The sequence below is a fragment of the Anolis carolinensis genome, chromosome 2, assembly GCF_035594765.1.
Source record: "Anolis carolinensis isolate JA03-04 chromosome 2, rAnoCar3.1.pri, whole genome shotgun sequence".
Taxonomy (NCBI): Eukaryota; Metazoa; Chordata; class Lepidosauria; order Squamata; family Dactyloidae; genus Anolis; species Anolis carolinensis.
The window spans coordinates 273,221,445-273,237,035 of NC_085842.1; the positions used below are offsets into that span (position 1 = coordinate 273,221,445).

Below are 15,591 nucleotides of genomic sequence, written 5' to 3' on the forward strand. Positions count from 1 at the left end.
TGTCAGCACTAATCTTTCCTCTTCAAACGTGAGCAAATGTGAGTGTACTGATAATGCAACTAACTCTGATACTTGTCTGGCAGATGCTATTGCCACTTGAAAAGCAACCTTAAGTGAAAACATGCTCAGAGAAGCCTCTGCTAGAGCTTCAATGGGAGCAGCTATAAGTCGGTTTAAAACAAATTTTAAATCCTGAATAGTTGAGAATGATGGAATTTGTAGCACCCCTCAGAAACCTCTTTATATGCAGATGTGCCGATATAGATTCCTTTCCACACTTTGAAACTGCAGACAATGCAAAGACTTGGCATTTTAAAATGTTTTTTTGCAAGCCGTTATGCAAACCATCCTGCAGGAATTATAATACCTGTTTAATTGCCACTTTTTATTGATACCTCTTTTTTGTTCTAATTATCAAAACCTTTAAAAGTTGTATTGCGAATATTTTGATTTGACTTACTTCTGAAACCATAATGTTCTGGTGTTCATGACTTTCACTGAATAGTCATGTGATTCAAAGGGGTTCCTTTCAATAAATTCAACCCTGCCAGATTTAGATGATACACTGGGCCTTGTGTCAGCAAGTCTGCTTTTTTAGTAATCTCATTGGTGGTTCCACTGATAACTGAAATAGTAGTAAAATTGATGTTGTCTGGGCCAATTGATGTCACCTGGGCTATTAATATTACATAAGTACTCTCTTGCTGAAGCTTTAGGACTCTTTGAAGAATCTGTACCAGCAGAAAGGCATCCCAATTCATTGCTAGAGCATCAATGTTCTCTGCATTTCTGTATCTCTTGAAAAGAACCTTCTTAACCTGTAGTTGTTTTCCAAAGCAAACAAGTCTATTTGAAAATTCCCAAATAATTTATTTAAGTGCTGGAGCATATCTGCATTCAATTGTCCTGGATGTATATCGTAGGTTTGCTTAGATAATCCAGCCAGACATTATTTTTCCTTTCAAATATATTGCTGAGACTGATCTGAGATTCTTCTCTGCCCAACATAACAAGATGTTCAATTCCAGTATTCGAGGAATTGAGCATAGACCCCTTGATTGGAAACACTCACCCTTATAGTTGTCTATCTTTATTCACACATGCCATCCCCATATAGCCTTTAGAAAACTGAGCAATACTAGCCTCACCAACTTTAACTTGAGAAAGTTTGTATTGCATAATTTTCTATCTGGTTTCAAAAATTTTGTGGTCATATGGTGTTTGCAGTAAGCACCCCTTCCCCAACTGGTCAGACTTGTACCGGTTTTTGCCTGTATTTGATTTTAGAACACTAAGAGAATTCCCATGTTCAGGTTCCTGCTTACAAACTACCAACTCAACTCCTTCTTTAGATGTACTGGAATTCTGTGCAATGTAACTTTTCTACCAATTGCTTGCTGATGTGGCATGGCATCACACATCTCTGCAGATCTCTCAAATGATAATGCTTCCATGGAACTGATTATAGTGAACGTTTTGTTTCACTAGGACCACTTTTAGTGCTCCTATGTCTAACAGATGTTATTTCCATCTATACAATTTCAGTTTTTACATGATCCTTTATCACTGATGAAGGGAGATATATGCTTCCCAATCTTTTGTTGAATGAAATTTTGTAACTTTATAGTATCACTTGGTTCTGCTGTTGTATTTGACCATAAGTTTCTGTTAAACAGTAATTGTCCCCCTTTTGCTCATCTGTGACGAGAAATTGTCGGCTTAAGGGCAGTAATAATCCACATTTTGTTTACATTATATTCATAATATCACAGTATGCTCTATATAGCCTACCACTAAAAAACACCCAGAATCTTTCACTGGTATAAAACGTTGTGACTACACTGCTCTCTGTTATACCATAGAGCAGTGGTTCCCAACCTGTGGGCAGTGGCCCACTAAAATAAGGTCCACAAGACATGTGGGGAAAATCAGCTCTAGATTATTACATATGGTTTTCTGTGGGCAAGTAGATGGTGACTGCTGGATGGCATATTTTCTATATCAGAAACTAGAGCTGATGTGGTCTATCCAATGCAATTTTCTGAATCAGCACCCCAAATAACCAAACCAAATCTAAAGTTGTCCAAAAACTGATTTGTAACCCTTTTGATATTAATGTTGGAGATTGGTCCCTGGGTCAAGTGGTCCCTAGTCAAAAAAAGGTTCACTACCACTGCAATAGAGGGATCACATTACATTAATACTGAAAGACCTGCATTGGTTCCCAGTGATTTTGCATGCTCAATTTAAGGTGTAGGTTTAAATGGTTAAAGCCCCAAATGTATTTAAGGACATTCTCTATTGAAAATAGAAAGAAAGAAGTAGATACACAGCATGTTGCTCTTGTTTGTTTGTTTGTTTTTTAATTTAGGAGCATATCAGAATTTTATGCCAAAACTTTGGTTGACTGGAATGATATGCACACATACAGTTTAACATTTTCTTATAGAAAAAACAGTAAACATGACATATACATTCAGAGATGAGCAAGACAAATGTCCAAATCTACAAAACTGAAACTACAAAAAACGAAATCTTCGCAAAGAGAGGTTGTGAACCTAATCATATATTTGGTATCTTAAATGAATTCAAGACTTTCTCATATGACCCCGTATAAAATATGCACAGCAATGGCATCGCAAATTTAATAAGCAATCACACTGCCATGTAGAAATGCTGGCTGAATATAAGAGCTCTTATGCTAGGCCTCCTGCAATTTAACAGGAAAATATTGCTGTTCATAAAAGTCATATTAATATTGGTTACTGTAATTTTCATAAATGTATTAATAAGCATTGAATAATTTACCAGGCCACAAAGAATTCATGGCGCAACTAATATCTAGATGTTGACAAGCGAACTTGAATGTATATTTCAAAGCACAGTTCAAACTTCAAGACTGATAATCTTTCAATGTCTTTAACCATTATCTGATAACAGCAGATATTAAAAATGAGAATGACAGGTATATTAATTATATTATTTGTGCACAACTGTTATGTATTAAACTTCAATTGTATGGATTTGGTAATGCTGCAACTTCTTTTAATTTGAAAACATTGCAAGTAACTTCTACAAATATATAAAACCAATAGCTTGGACTATTAACAGACCAGCTGTTCCTGTTTTTATAAAGCCCTGTTACTTACATGCAGAGTATGCTCAAAATAGTATTCTACAGATACCTGTAAAGAAAGCAATCTTTTCAACAAACAGATAAAAACCTTTACAAAAAATGTAAACAGGAAATTGTTTGAAGAGAGGAACACATATATTAAAGCATAACCATTAACCCATGTAGATTTGAAAAGTTCTGATGTAAACAAACATATAACGAACATGGAAATTCAAGGACATACTAGCCATAACTGATCCCGACATGTTTATGTCCAAGAATAAACAAAACAAAGTCACACAACAAATGTTTTCTTTGAGAAAGGATTTAAATAGGAGGTGCTTCCAGGCCAAGACTGAGAGTTCCAGGTATCGTATCAGGTTAGGGCAAGATATTAATCATTAACTCTTGACCCATGAATACAGGAGTACACTAGAAAGGCTCCCAATATAAATCTCCCTACAACTGCCTCAAAACAGCAATGGGGGAGTAATGTTTTTAGGACCTGTATCTTAGCTAGGGCAAGGCAGAGAATAGAATCCTAAGGTCTGGTAGAAAATCTAAACCTCACAAGTGACTCCAGCTGGATGTTAGTGGGACTGCATGGAACACGGACAAAAAACAGTATTGTACCCCATCACAGTTGTGACTACTACTGAAAGATAATGACTGAAACACACATTCTGAATTGTAAGGCTGTGAAACCAGTGCTTTGTTATTGCAGGACTTTAAAAATATTTTCTACTCCATTGGCCTTTGATTGCTCTCTTACACTTACCAATTAAAGGTGGTCTGAGCACACCAATGCTTGATGTTTGCCACAAATCAGACCGTCTCTATTAAGAATCATTATAAGGAAAGAGTTCACAGATTCTTCACATTGTCCTTTTTTTCACACACCTTTCTATTCTTATTCCTATCCTTGTTATCATAAAACTAAAGTTGTTCCAAATAATCTGATAATTTCATTATATTTTTTAGGATTTTGGCTTTTAATAATGGCTAAAAGAGCTACATTAGTAAGGCTCAGTGATGAAAAATATTCTCTTGTCCTAACTTCTGAAGGCATTTTGCAGGCCCCAAAAGAAGCTGTGGCTTTTTCACCTGCCTTTGTTACCTTTCTGCGGTTCCTGCAACACAAACCAGCTTAGGCTGCTTTGGTTTTGTGCACGTTTATACAACAACAAAGATTGTAAATGTTTTGTGCAGCTTGTTCATTAAAGATGAGAACTTAAACTATAGGTGTAAACTTCTTTGCTTTTCATATTTTAGAAACAAAGACATTACCTTTAACCTGAATATATACAACATATGCACTGCAGTAATCATTATATATACAAAGAAATACATTCTTACAGACAGAAATGCACCGCTTTTGAAAGCTAACTCAATTTTTTTTTTTTTGCCAAGAAATGTACTTTGTGAAAGGTGGCAATGGCAGTTCCTTCCAGTCTGCTTGAATTGTGTTATTTTATGCAAGAATGAGTTCTGCCACCCATGTTTCACTAATATTTTTCAACCATCGGTTTGGCTTTCATGATGCAATCTGATGTCAGAAGTTGAAGCAGCATAGGGACCTGCATGCAAAGAAAAATAATGTTTCCAATTCAATATAAAAATAACCATCAATGTGATCCAAGCCAAAACTAAGAGCTTGGTTTTTGGGAATAACAAACGCATCTGCCTCTATTCCACTGAAATAAATTTGAAAGATCTAAATCTTGGCTGCATCATGCCCAACACTGTGATCTTTCTCAAGCAGATGGGAATTACAAAAGATGAAAGCAATATTCAAAGGGATATGATTCAACATCTTTTAATAATTGACATCAACATCTCTCTCAGTCCTGTAAGATCAGAGTGGTTCATGTTAGGCCTTATTGATTCCCTCTAATTTCCCTTTAGATTTGAGATAGGCATTCTGTAACACAGATACATTCCTTAAAAAAGTAAATACCAACATTCCAATCTAAATATTCTTATTACATTATGTATGGCAGCCAACTCTCTTTTAAAAACTCTTACAATACCAATTGTCACAAAATTCACAAGAACAGTTTGTAAAGTTGAGCTATATTTTGGTTCAATAACATCTAGGAATTACTGTGTTTGAAATGCACTACCAGGGCATATTCTTAATGAAATGTTGACAAAAACAGTACCATTAAATTTATGAGTACCAAACATCAAGATTAAATTAATGCTACATCCCAATTTTACAGAATATCAGATATTATGGGAACAGATTCACCTAACTATAGCCATATGTTTGTGAACCATAAAAAAAAAGGACTGAGCAAAGAATACACAATGATTGTTTCCCCTGGTGAGAAGGCAAAAGAAGTTATTTCAGAAAATGTGTATGATTTCCAATCTAGCACACCTCTGAAGTATGCAGGACGGGCCAGACTTGGTTGATCTTTCAAACATTATCTTTGTATTTTCAGAAATGGCAGTCAAGTGCTTGCCTATTAACTGGCTTTTGAGATGCTCAGCCACTTCAGAACATGTATGAAATGTGATGTAATTATGTTCAGGGAGAAGCATGAGGGTTACTGCCCTGTTCTTTTTATGTTTTTAAGATGAATCGTGTATCTTTTTCAAAGAATTGTATACTGTTTTTAATGGTGTTTTTTTTTTTTAAAAAAAAAACTGCATTTATTTAATTAATTTTATCTGTGAGCTGCCAACAGTCTTATTTTGGGAGAAATGTACCATATTAAACAAATAAACAGTCTTTTAAAACACAATGTTAGACATTCCTGGGGAGAGCACTGGGTCATCTATCTATTTCTCAGTCTGGATCTGACTATAATCAGCCAAGATCAGCAAGGATCAAGTGCACATGTAGAGGGATGAAAGAATGAAATATGCTTTTATATGCTCGGACCTCAGCAACTAATGGAGTGCCAACTAGAATATGGGCTGCTAATTAGTGACCTTTTTATGTGATTGGTATGACACATATGCTGAGGATATAGATCTCTCACCCCACTCCCCAGCTTGTTTTATTCAATTTGTGGTGTAATTGAGAATGATACAAAAGAATATATTAGGTACAACAATATTCAACAAAACAGTCTTATATGTCTTAAGCTTAAAATAACACAATACAGTTACCGTCATATATATCTTAATAAAGTTATACTAACATTAAATTATGTGCATTGGTCTTGCTCTTCCAGACACTACTTACCTGAAGGACTTTTTTCCACAGTTCGCCGGCACATAAAGTCCTCCACTGGTGTTGGCAGGATTTTAGCAGGAGTATATGTGTTCAAAGATTCCTTTCTTGAAGACTTGGCATCCACATGTAAAGGAGAATCTAAGTTTTAAAAAAATAAAATAGAAAGCTTTTTTATCTTACTCTGTGTTATGCAACTGCACATTACTAATGCTGAAGAGCAGAGATTATATAAAATTTCAGAGTAGGCCATGCCATTTCTTTAATAACATCAGTTTTTAGCAAAGTTGATACACTATAATATATAATAGTGTGTTGTGCCTCCCCTTGATCCTATCCCCCCCCCACCAGCATTCATCACGGTCCTAACCATTCAAGTGGCTCCCTAATTTTATGTGCAGCATTTCTCCGGTACTCTGTAAAGTGCTGTGGGAAAGAGTGGACTGGGAAGTTAGCTTCTTAAAAACCCCTTCTGCCACTTCAGCCACTATTCTAGATAAACTCTATAGATGGTTAAGTCCCAATGAGGTATTTTATCTCCTTGGGGGGAGCTGTATGTCATGTAAGGCCTTTACACATACACATACCACAAGAGCATATCCCTATTACTACAACTGCATCTGAAGCAATCCTGGATTCTAAACGGTTATTACAATTAGAGCTATGATTAGTATGTATGTGTGTGCTTGTGTAGAATAAAAGTGCAGTGGATGTGTCCTTTTTCAGATCTAAGTCATTTCTAATCATGCAGGTATCCTTTGTTGCTCTAAAGACATTCTAAACAGAACACAAGACAGGAAATTCGGTTGTAATTATATTGTGTGACTAACTTAAGTTAAATGGCATCTTCTTATACTTCAAGGCAGCTGAAGCGTGGGTGGTATGGTAATATGCCAGTTCTTGGGGGAAACCAGAAGACACTTACTCAAATCTAAGATTGTTTTCATTCGTACACGATTCTTAAACGAATCCTGGAATTTTAATGGAATGCTTTTGTCTGACAATGTTTTGTAGTGAGAAAAGCAGAAAATATAAAAGGTAATTACAAAAAGAAGCTGCAGATGCCTGCAGAAGACTTTCACACGATGTAGAGGCAGTAATGGAGGCCAAAAATTCATCCACCTGCTTTAATGACAAGGAGTTATGGAGGGTTTCTAGAGGACAGATTGAAGGCACCATGGAATACAATTCAAAGCCTGAAAAAGAAGAAAATGTACCACAGATTTCCAATATAAAAGGAACAAATGGAGCCATTATACTGGTGACAATGTGATCTACAGAGGCAAGTAGAAAAATCAGAATACAAAGAGACCTGTGTGTACCATGTGCTTCAAAGCTTTTTGGATCAGAGTAGGGGACTCCTGATTTCTGCTCCTGGCTGTAATTCAGGAAGCACTGAATCAGGAGCCACTCTAGAAATGTTCCTTGACAAAAGGCTTTTAGAGTTGATCACATGACACATATGGGTCTGCAATGAGAAAGTGGGGGGCAACAGTTCCCATATATAACTCTCCCATTAAATATACATCCATGCAAACATACTGTAACTCTTTAGTTACAACTCTGGATACTGAAGTAATCTAGAGCAGAGTTAGAGAATCGGAACTTACTATATAGTAAGTTCATGGTTCTGCATATGCATAACAAAAATTGATATCTAAAAAAGTAAGCAGTACTAAGGAAGAATTATTTGGCAGCCATTTACACAGAAATAGTTCTATTGATCCACTGTACATCTATACAACACCTTTCTACCTTCTGTATTAGGAAATCACCCTTTAAGGGCAGATCCTTTGTCCATCTAGTCCACTGTTAAACACTGATCTCTGATGTTTCAGGCAGGGTTCTTTAGGGCCCTACTTAAAAGATCCCTGGTGTTTGATCCATGCAAGAATCAACCAGGCCTCATCCTGCTTAGTTTCAAAAATCATAATGAACTGGGTGTCTTCAAATTAGCATGGTGATCATACAGAAGGATGAGTTGTCCAGTATTTAACATAGCTCAGTTATTTTCATAACACTGGAACTGGTTCTTCTATCAACAATGTGAAAATGGCTATGAAAGATTACAAAATTACTGTTTTCTGCAAGGAAAGCTCATTCATATCTCTTCAAATATCAAAACTATAAAAAGTCTCTTATATACGGACATCAAGAATCATTTTTATAATGGTTACGGTCAAAACAAATATAAAACCTAATGTTGGGCAGCATAAGTACAGGCATATAGATATTTTAGAACCACCAACCATGCATAATATCATTAATGTTATTTTTTTTTTTAAAAAAAAACTCATATGCATATATAAATTCAGCAAAGCACTTTTATGATAGCTACACACACATACACAACACTAAGTCAATATAAAGGTTAAGTTTTGTAATACTGAAAGAAACACCTTTAAAAAAAAGATGGATACATTTTTCTCCCAAAACATCTTTTTCCATAAGAGAATAATATGAGATGGTATTGTTACTCAATATATAATCATATTTACAGTTCTGAGAACTTTTAAAAATGCGGTAAAAAGTTAAATCCCACAATTTATCCTAAATGATTATGTACCTTGGCCATTTGATGTCACTTTTCTTTCACTAAATTTACAAAATATGAATTCCTTTGAAATTAGCAAAATAAAGTTTGTTGAGGAAATGTTTGAAACTGTATATAATGAAATAAGACACTGTGTATAACCCAAATCAATTGTATATAATATGTGATAATAACCCTTTAAAAATGCGGTGCTACACATGCAGGCAAGCGCAAACCCTTTCTTTGCATTACAGTAAATTCCACAAGAACTGCAGCTTTCCCTGACTGTAGGAAAAAAGAGTATCAACAAAGATAAATATCTGTATGATTCTAGCAAGGAATTTAGAAGTTTTCTTTCTTTATTCAAGTGCTCTTGTGTACTTAGTCTGTTTATCAAAGAATGATTAAACCGTATCGCATCTGAAAAAGTAACAGTACATATCCTTTCAAAGAGTTAAAATGTCCACCTAGTCATTTATGAACACACCCTTAAGCAGCTGCATTACTCAGTTGTCAAGCATTAAAGAAATGCTCTGAAACGTCTCCCTGCATGAAGAAAAAAACTTAGAAACTTTCATTTGTATTATGTCTTCTGAAGCGACACATATTGGATGGTAAATATTTGATCTGGCATTATATACTGACATATTGTGGGGTCCCGCAAGGTTCTATTCTGTCCCCCATGCTTTTTAACATCTACATGAAACCGCTGGGCGAGGTCATCCGGAGTTTTGGAGTGTGGTGCCATCTCTACGCAGATGACACCCAACTCTACTACTCTTTTCCACCAAACTCCAAGAAGCCCCCTAGGTACTGGACCAGTGCTTGGCAGCTCTGATGGGCTGGATGAGGGTGAATAAGCTGAAGCTTAACCCTGACAAGACAGAGGTCCTCCAGGTCAGTTGTATGTCTGATCGGGGTATTGGGTGGCAACCTGTACTTGACAGGATCGCACTCCCTCTGAAGGCGCAGGTCCGCAGCTTGGGGGTCATCCTGGACTCATCGCTGACACTTGATGCTCAGGTGTTGGCAGTGGCCGGGAGGGCCTTTGCACAACTAAAACTTGTGCGCCAGCTGCGAACTACCTCGTGAAGTCTGACTTGGCCAAGGTGGTCCACGCCTTAGTTACCTCTAGATTGGATTATTGCAATGTGCTCTACGTGGGGCTGCCTTTGAAGACGGCCCGGAAACTTCAATTAGTTCAGCGCTTGGCAGCCTTAGTTCTGATGGGAGCCCAATACAGGGAGCTGTCAACCCTGTTTAAGGAACTCCACTGGCTGCCATTCATTTTCTGGACACAATTCAAAGTGCTGGTGATTACCTATAAAGCTCTGAACGGTTTGGGACCCAGCTACCTTCGGGATTGTCTCTCCCCCTATGAACCTGTACGGTCTCTTCAGTCATCGGGGGAGGCCCTCCTCTCGCTTCCGCCAGCATTACAAATGCGGTTGGTGGGGACGAGAGAGAGGGCCTTCTCTGTAGTGGCCCCCCAGCTCTGGAACTCGCTGCCTAGGGAGATCAGGCAAGCCCCCACCTTGATGGCGTTTTGAAAGAGTCTGAAAACCTGGCTTTTCACCCAGGCCTTTGGTTAAGATCGCCCATCCCCATCATAATTACAATTATGCTCCTCGACCTTTTGTACTGGTCGCTCTTTTCCTGATTACTTGATATTAATTCAGGGCTCCTCCCTACCTAATGTGACCTTAAATGAATCTATTGCACTTTATCTATTTACGAATTCGTTATTCATAATGTGCACCTTGCTTATCCACTATTGCAACCTCATTGTTTTTAACTCGATGTTTTAATACCACGTTGTGTGTGTGTGTTTTTTGTTCTTTCCCCCCCCCCCCCCCCCCCCGGTTATTGTGTATATTTTGTTATTGGTTTTGTTATTGTTCTTTGATGTTTCATACTTTATCATTGCTTTATATTTGATTTTGCTGTAAGCCGCTCTGAGTCCCCTTCGGGGGAGATGGAGGCGGGATATAAATAAACTTATTATTATTATTATTATATTGCAGCATATCACTTTCCTTTAAGATACAAGACAATGAAAGGGTTAGCGCAGCAACTTAGAAAGCCACCCTGCAGTCTCACATTTGAAAGCTATAAAAACATACCACTGGAGCCTAGAAACTCCTCAGAGGAAACGGACCAGCACCTAAAGAGGTCTGGATGGTCTGCACAGAGGCCCAGAAAATAAGATAAAGCACTGTCAGTAGATAATGATCTCACCATGTTCCTTGAACTCAAGAGGAAAGAAGGGGAAGGACTGAAATAGGTTAGGAGCTGCATCATTATCTACAAAGTTACAGAAATCAAAGAAACAGAGAGGCCTCAATGAAAAAGTCAAGGAAAAATACACTAATCTGTCAAAACAGGTAGAGCAACCCTCAAGTATAACAGGGAGCATATTTAGAATCAAAGAAATACATAGATCATGCAATAAACTAAGTGAGAAAATATATTAAACTGATCAATATGAATGTATAAACAGAATGAAAGGATATTAACCATATTAAATTTAGATAAGTGTACTCAGTCAGCTGAATAGATTTCTCCTAATTGTATAAATATATACCATTTAGGACTCAAACCCAACTAAAAGCTTTCAACTACAATATTTTGCATTATGATGCTGAGCTTTTATTAGATGACTATATTCTACAGTAAATAACAAGAGTTCTTATTTTCAACGTCATTTTTTATTAATGGGAGTAATATTTATAAAGTTTCTTCAGAATGAAAGTTACCTATTGCTTCATTATAATTTGCCTTATGTGCAACAACTGTATCACAGAGCATAAACATAAACTTCCAGTTTAAGTGAAACCCCACATTCCTCACCATTGAGCTTTGTTAACTGAATTGTCTCTATAACTTTTTGAAAATGGACAAATAAAGATGGACACAGTGAGACCAGGACTATTATTTTACCTATGCTGGGAGAGTAGTCAATTCAATCATTGCGCTGAAAGGAACAATTCAGTTACAAAGATTGTGTGAAGAAGTTTACATATGACAGGAGAGAAATGCTTTCCAATATCCAGAAACTCCAAAAGAAAAATACAAAATCAGGTAACTGACTAAATAAAGCATGCCATAAGGAAAGAGGGCTTGCACAAGTTACTGACAAAATGATTGTAAGCATTCTTTTTGAGTTCACTTTTAACTTTAGCACCACCACTTCAACAAAGACAACAGCAAACAGCATCATTATAAATGATAACTGAACTAAATGAGAATAGGATTAGTAACAATTGTTAATATTGCTAGCGAAAGAATGTTTTAATGAATGTTTTATTTGTTTTTACTGGGGAAGGGGATTTCATTGTTATTGAATTAAATTGTCCATTATTCTGAAGTCTACACTGGTCAGAAAATCAGTTCATAAATATTTTAATAAATAAAATCAACAGATAATTGGCACCTTGATATTCTTAACCTTGCATCTTTTTTATTCTAGCTGCTAGGGAAAAAGCAAACAAAACTAAAAAAACAACAATAAAAAACAGCTAGATACGCAACTTTTAAGGTTAAATATAGTGACATACTGAAGACATTTGGAGTGCTTGAGAATGATGAAAAAAATATAAACTAAGCATCATCACATCACTGTTTATTTATAGAATCATAGAATAGTAAAGTTGGAAGAGACCTCATGGGCCATCCAGTCCAACTCCCTGCCAAGAAGCAGGAAATCGCATTCAAAGCACCCCCGACAGATGGCCATCCAGCCTCTGCTTAAAAGCCTCCAAAGAAGGAGCCTCCACCACACTCCGGGGGAGAGAGTTCCACTGCCGAACAGCTCTCACAGTGAGGAAGTTCTTCCTGATGTTCAGGTGGAATCTCCTTTCCTGTAGTTTGAAGCCATTGTTCCACATCCTAGTCTGCAGGGCAGCAGAAAACAAGCTTGCTCCCTCCTCCCTATGACTTCCCCTCACATGTTTGTACATGGCTATCATGTCTCCTCTTAGCCTTCTCTTCTGCAGGCTAAACATGCCCAGTTCTTTAAGCCGCTCCTCATAGGGCTTGTTCTCCAGACCCTTAATCATTTTAGTTGCCCTCCTCTGGACGCTTTCCAGCTTGTCAACATCTCCCTTCAACTGCAGTGCCCAGACTTGGACACAGTATTCCAGGTGTGGTCTGACCAAGGAAGAATAGAGGGGGAGCATGACTTCCCTGGATCTAGACGCTATACCCCTATTGATGCAGGCCAAAATCCCATTGGCTTTCTTAGCAGCTGCATCACATTGCTCGCTCATGTTTAACTTGTTGTCCACAAGAATGGATTCAGCGTGTCATTATATGCCTTTGTCTCAAAAGTAACTTTCCACAGAAAAAAAAACAAGAAACAAAGGAGCACCCACCACTTTCATGTCTTAGTTATAAATTTCTCAACATCACTAGATGGTTGCTGCTGAAAATTAAACGCTTGAGTAGGTGGGTTTTTGGTCTGCTTTGACAAGACAGTCCTAATGCTGAACTCCAAAGCTTCAGGACAAATGCATCCAACACAGCAAGAAGGCAAAGATTACTGAGAAAGTACCAGGAATTCTTTTGTCATCATATCATAGTATTGTTTGAGTAATGTGTATAATTAAATGTGGAAATTATTTAATTATCTATATTTTACCACAAAAATATTTGGAGTATGATTTTTTAAAAATAGATTAAGAAATTAAAAGGGAAAACAGATTCAAACTATCAGTGTAACTAATAATTGAGCATACGGCCATGTGATCAGTTGGAATTAGGAAGGATGATGGTGGACAAAACTATACACCCCATGTTTTGGAAGGGATGAAGCAAGGGAATATTCTTTTTTAAATAAAAGGAAAACATACCATTGGTTGGGTGTCGAGCAAATGAGATAGAAAACCTTTTAACAGCAGAACCACGTGTGGTGTCTGAGAAAGAGAAAAACAGGTACCTGAAATTCAAAACAGCTACCAAAAGAGGGACATTTCAAGAAAGGACAGAGGGGGAAAATGGAAAAGAAGTGAAAATTAAGTGTCATGCAGAAGGAACTGGAAAACTGCAGAGGCCAAAAACATATTTTAAAATAAATAAACTTTGTTTGGTGATATTATTTGATGTTTAATGGAGTGTATGGAAGAAAAGCAAGGGTGAGTTTGTCATTTTGAAATAAGAATTATACATGGTTAGAATTTAGTAACATGGAAGTTACATTAGGAACTTACATTTTTAAATCTGCAACAATGTTACTGAACATTGCAGTATTAGTAGAAATCTGGTACTAAAATATCTACTCATTACCTGAAATCCCAAACCTAGAACTAAAATTTACTTCTTTTTATTACTTTACAAATGTCAATATATATTCTTATATTTCTATAGTTTTCATCCAGTTTCAGAAAACAGTTACCTCAGTACAGTGATTTCAATTAGAAGCCACATTTCACTCTAAATATTATAATTTTGCTTAGGCAGAATTTCTTAAACCTTGAATTTATACGATAGGTGTTAAAGACGGGATTGACAAAATATATGTGGTATTTGATGCAATCATGTTTTGAGAAATAAATAGAATTAATCTCCTTGAAGTTATTACTAATGAATCTTACTCTAGTACTCCTACTCCATCAATAGTTTTCTTTCAGGGTACCTGTGTGCATGAGTGTGTGTACGTTTATGTGCGAAAGTGTGCACGTACCATCTATGCAGCCAGAAGAAGTCAGCTTTTTACGATGAGTACGAGCATAATCCTGTAGGTTAGGTGCACTTGAAGAACCCCCGAGCACTGAGGTGCTAAACAGGCTCGCACAGTGAGACCCTGATGGGAGTTAGAGAAAATACATACAGCAACCAGGTGTTCTTCCATTCACATTGAGGATGCATGCAGCATGCAAGCATATCACTCTTACCACACAAAAGGTAGTTTCTGGCATTGTCTCGGACAGATGCACAATATGCTTGTAATGTCTCTGCGGTACTTGAAGAAATCTAGTACATCATTTATTGTACTTCTACAGCCTACAACTCCTTTAACTAACTACATACAAAAAGGAAGCTCTTAAAGTTTAATTTCTTGTTGCCAGGCTTTGCAAAGAGAGGGAAGAAAATCCATGCCGGATCAGGATAATGAAAGACACAAAGAGATGGAAGAGCGAGAAAGACAAGATTAAATTTTTAGAATTTATAACTGAACCTGCATAAATGAACACTGGACTCTGAAAATGGCAGTGTGGGGCAACATTCTGCATGTAAGTTCCAATGAAGCCCACAGGGCATGATGAGAAAGATTTCTTGTACAGATTCCACTTGTGGCTTGTGTAGAAATATCCCATTAAATATGTCAGGCATCTAAATTTATATTGTGATTACTAAAAATATAGTATTTTTTGAGCATTAGACAAGGAGCCTATAGGAAAATATGCAAAGTTGGTCTTCATTTTAACAAGATAGACTGTTTTTTAAAATTTTCTAGTTCCAATACTTTCTTCTTTTCAAAGCACAGGTATCAAGAATGCAAGGGGTACACCCTTCTGATGAAAGAAACAGATTCTATCTGCGGGAAAGTGCAATTGTATACCATACTATGTTCAAATTGACATTATACAATCTGAGAAAGGAACTGCTTTGGGTGCAGCAATTCCCAATTCATGTAAAATGAATTTATAAGGCACTTTTCTGGAAGACATTTCTCCTCTTTTTGCCTTTTGAAAGTACTTGCAAATTTAAGTTGTAACCACCAATGACCAATAGTGAGGAACACATTATGAATACATCTGA

General features: G+C 36.8%; 1 protein-coding gene across 23 annotated transcripts in view; it reads right to left on the minus strand.

Annotated features, from left to right (window-relative positions):
• Positions 1–2,341: 2,341 nt before the first annotated feature.
• Positions 2,342–15,591, minus strand: part of ppip5k2 (diphosphoinositol pentakisphosphate kinase 2) — an 85,903-nt gene continuing 72,653 nt past the window's right edge. For 7 of the 23 annotated variants that reach the window (XM_016994832.2, XM_016994831.2, XM_008113980.3 and 4 more), the window contains 6 exons: positions 14,513–14,632; positions 13,683–13,745; positions 10,956–11,015; positions 7,346–7,495; positions 6,312–6,440; positions 2,342–4,692 (listed from right to left, as the gene is read on the minus strand). In XM_016994832.2, the coding sequence (XP_016850321.1) occupies positions 4,631–4,692; positions 6,312–6,440; positions 7,346–7,495; positions 10,956–11,015; positions 13,683–13,745; positions 14,513–14,632 (584 nt within the window). In that variant the 3' untranslated portion in view covers positions 2,342–4,630. The remainder of the gene's footprint in view (positions 4,693–6,311; positions 6,441–7,345; positions 7,496–10,955; positions 11,016–13,682; positions 13,746–14,512; positions 14,633–15,591) is intronic. The other 16 variants (XM_062972223.1, XM_062972222.1, XM_008113979.3 and 13 more) reach the window with 5 other exon arrangements.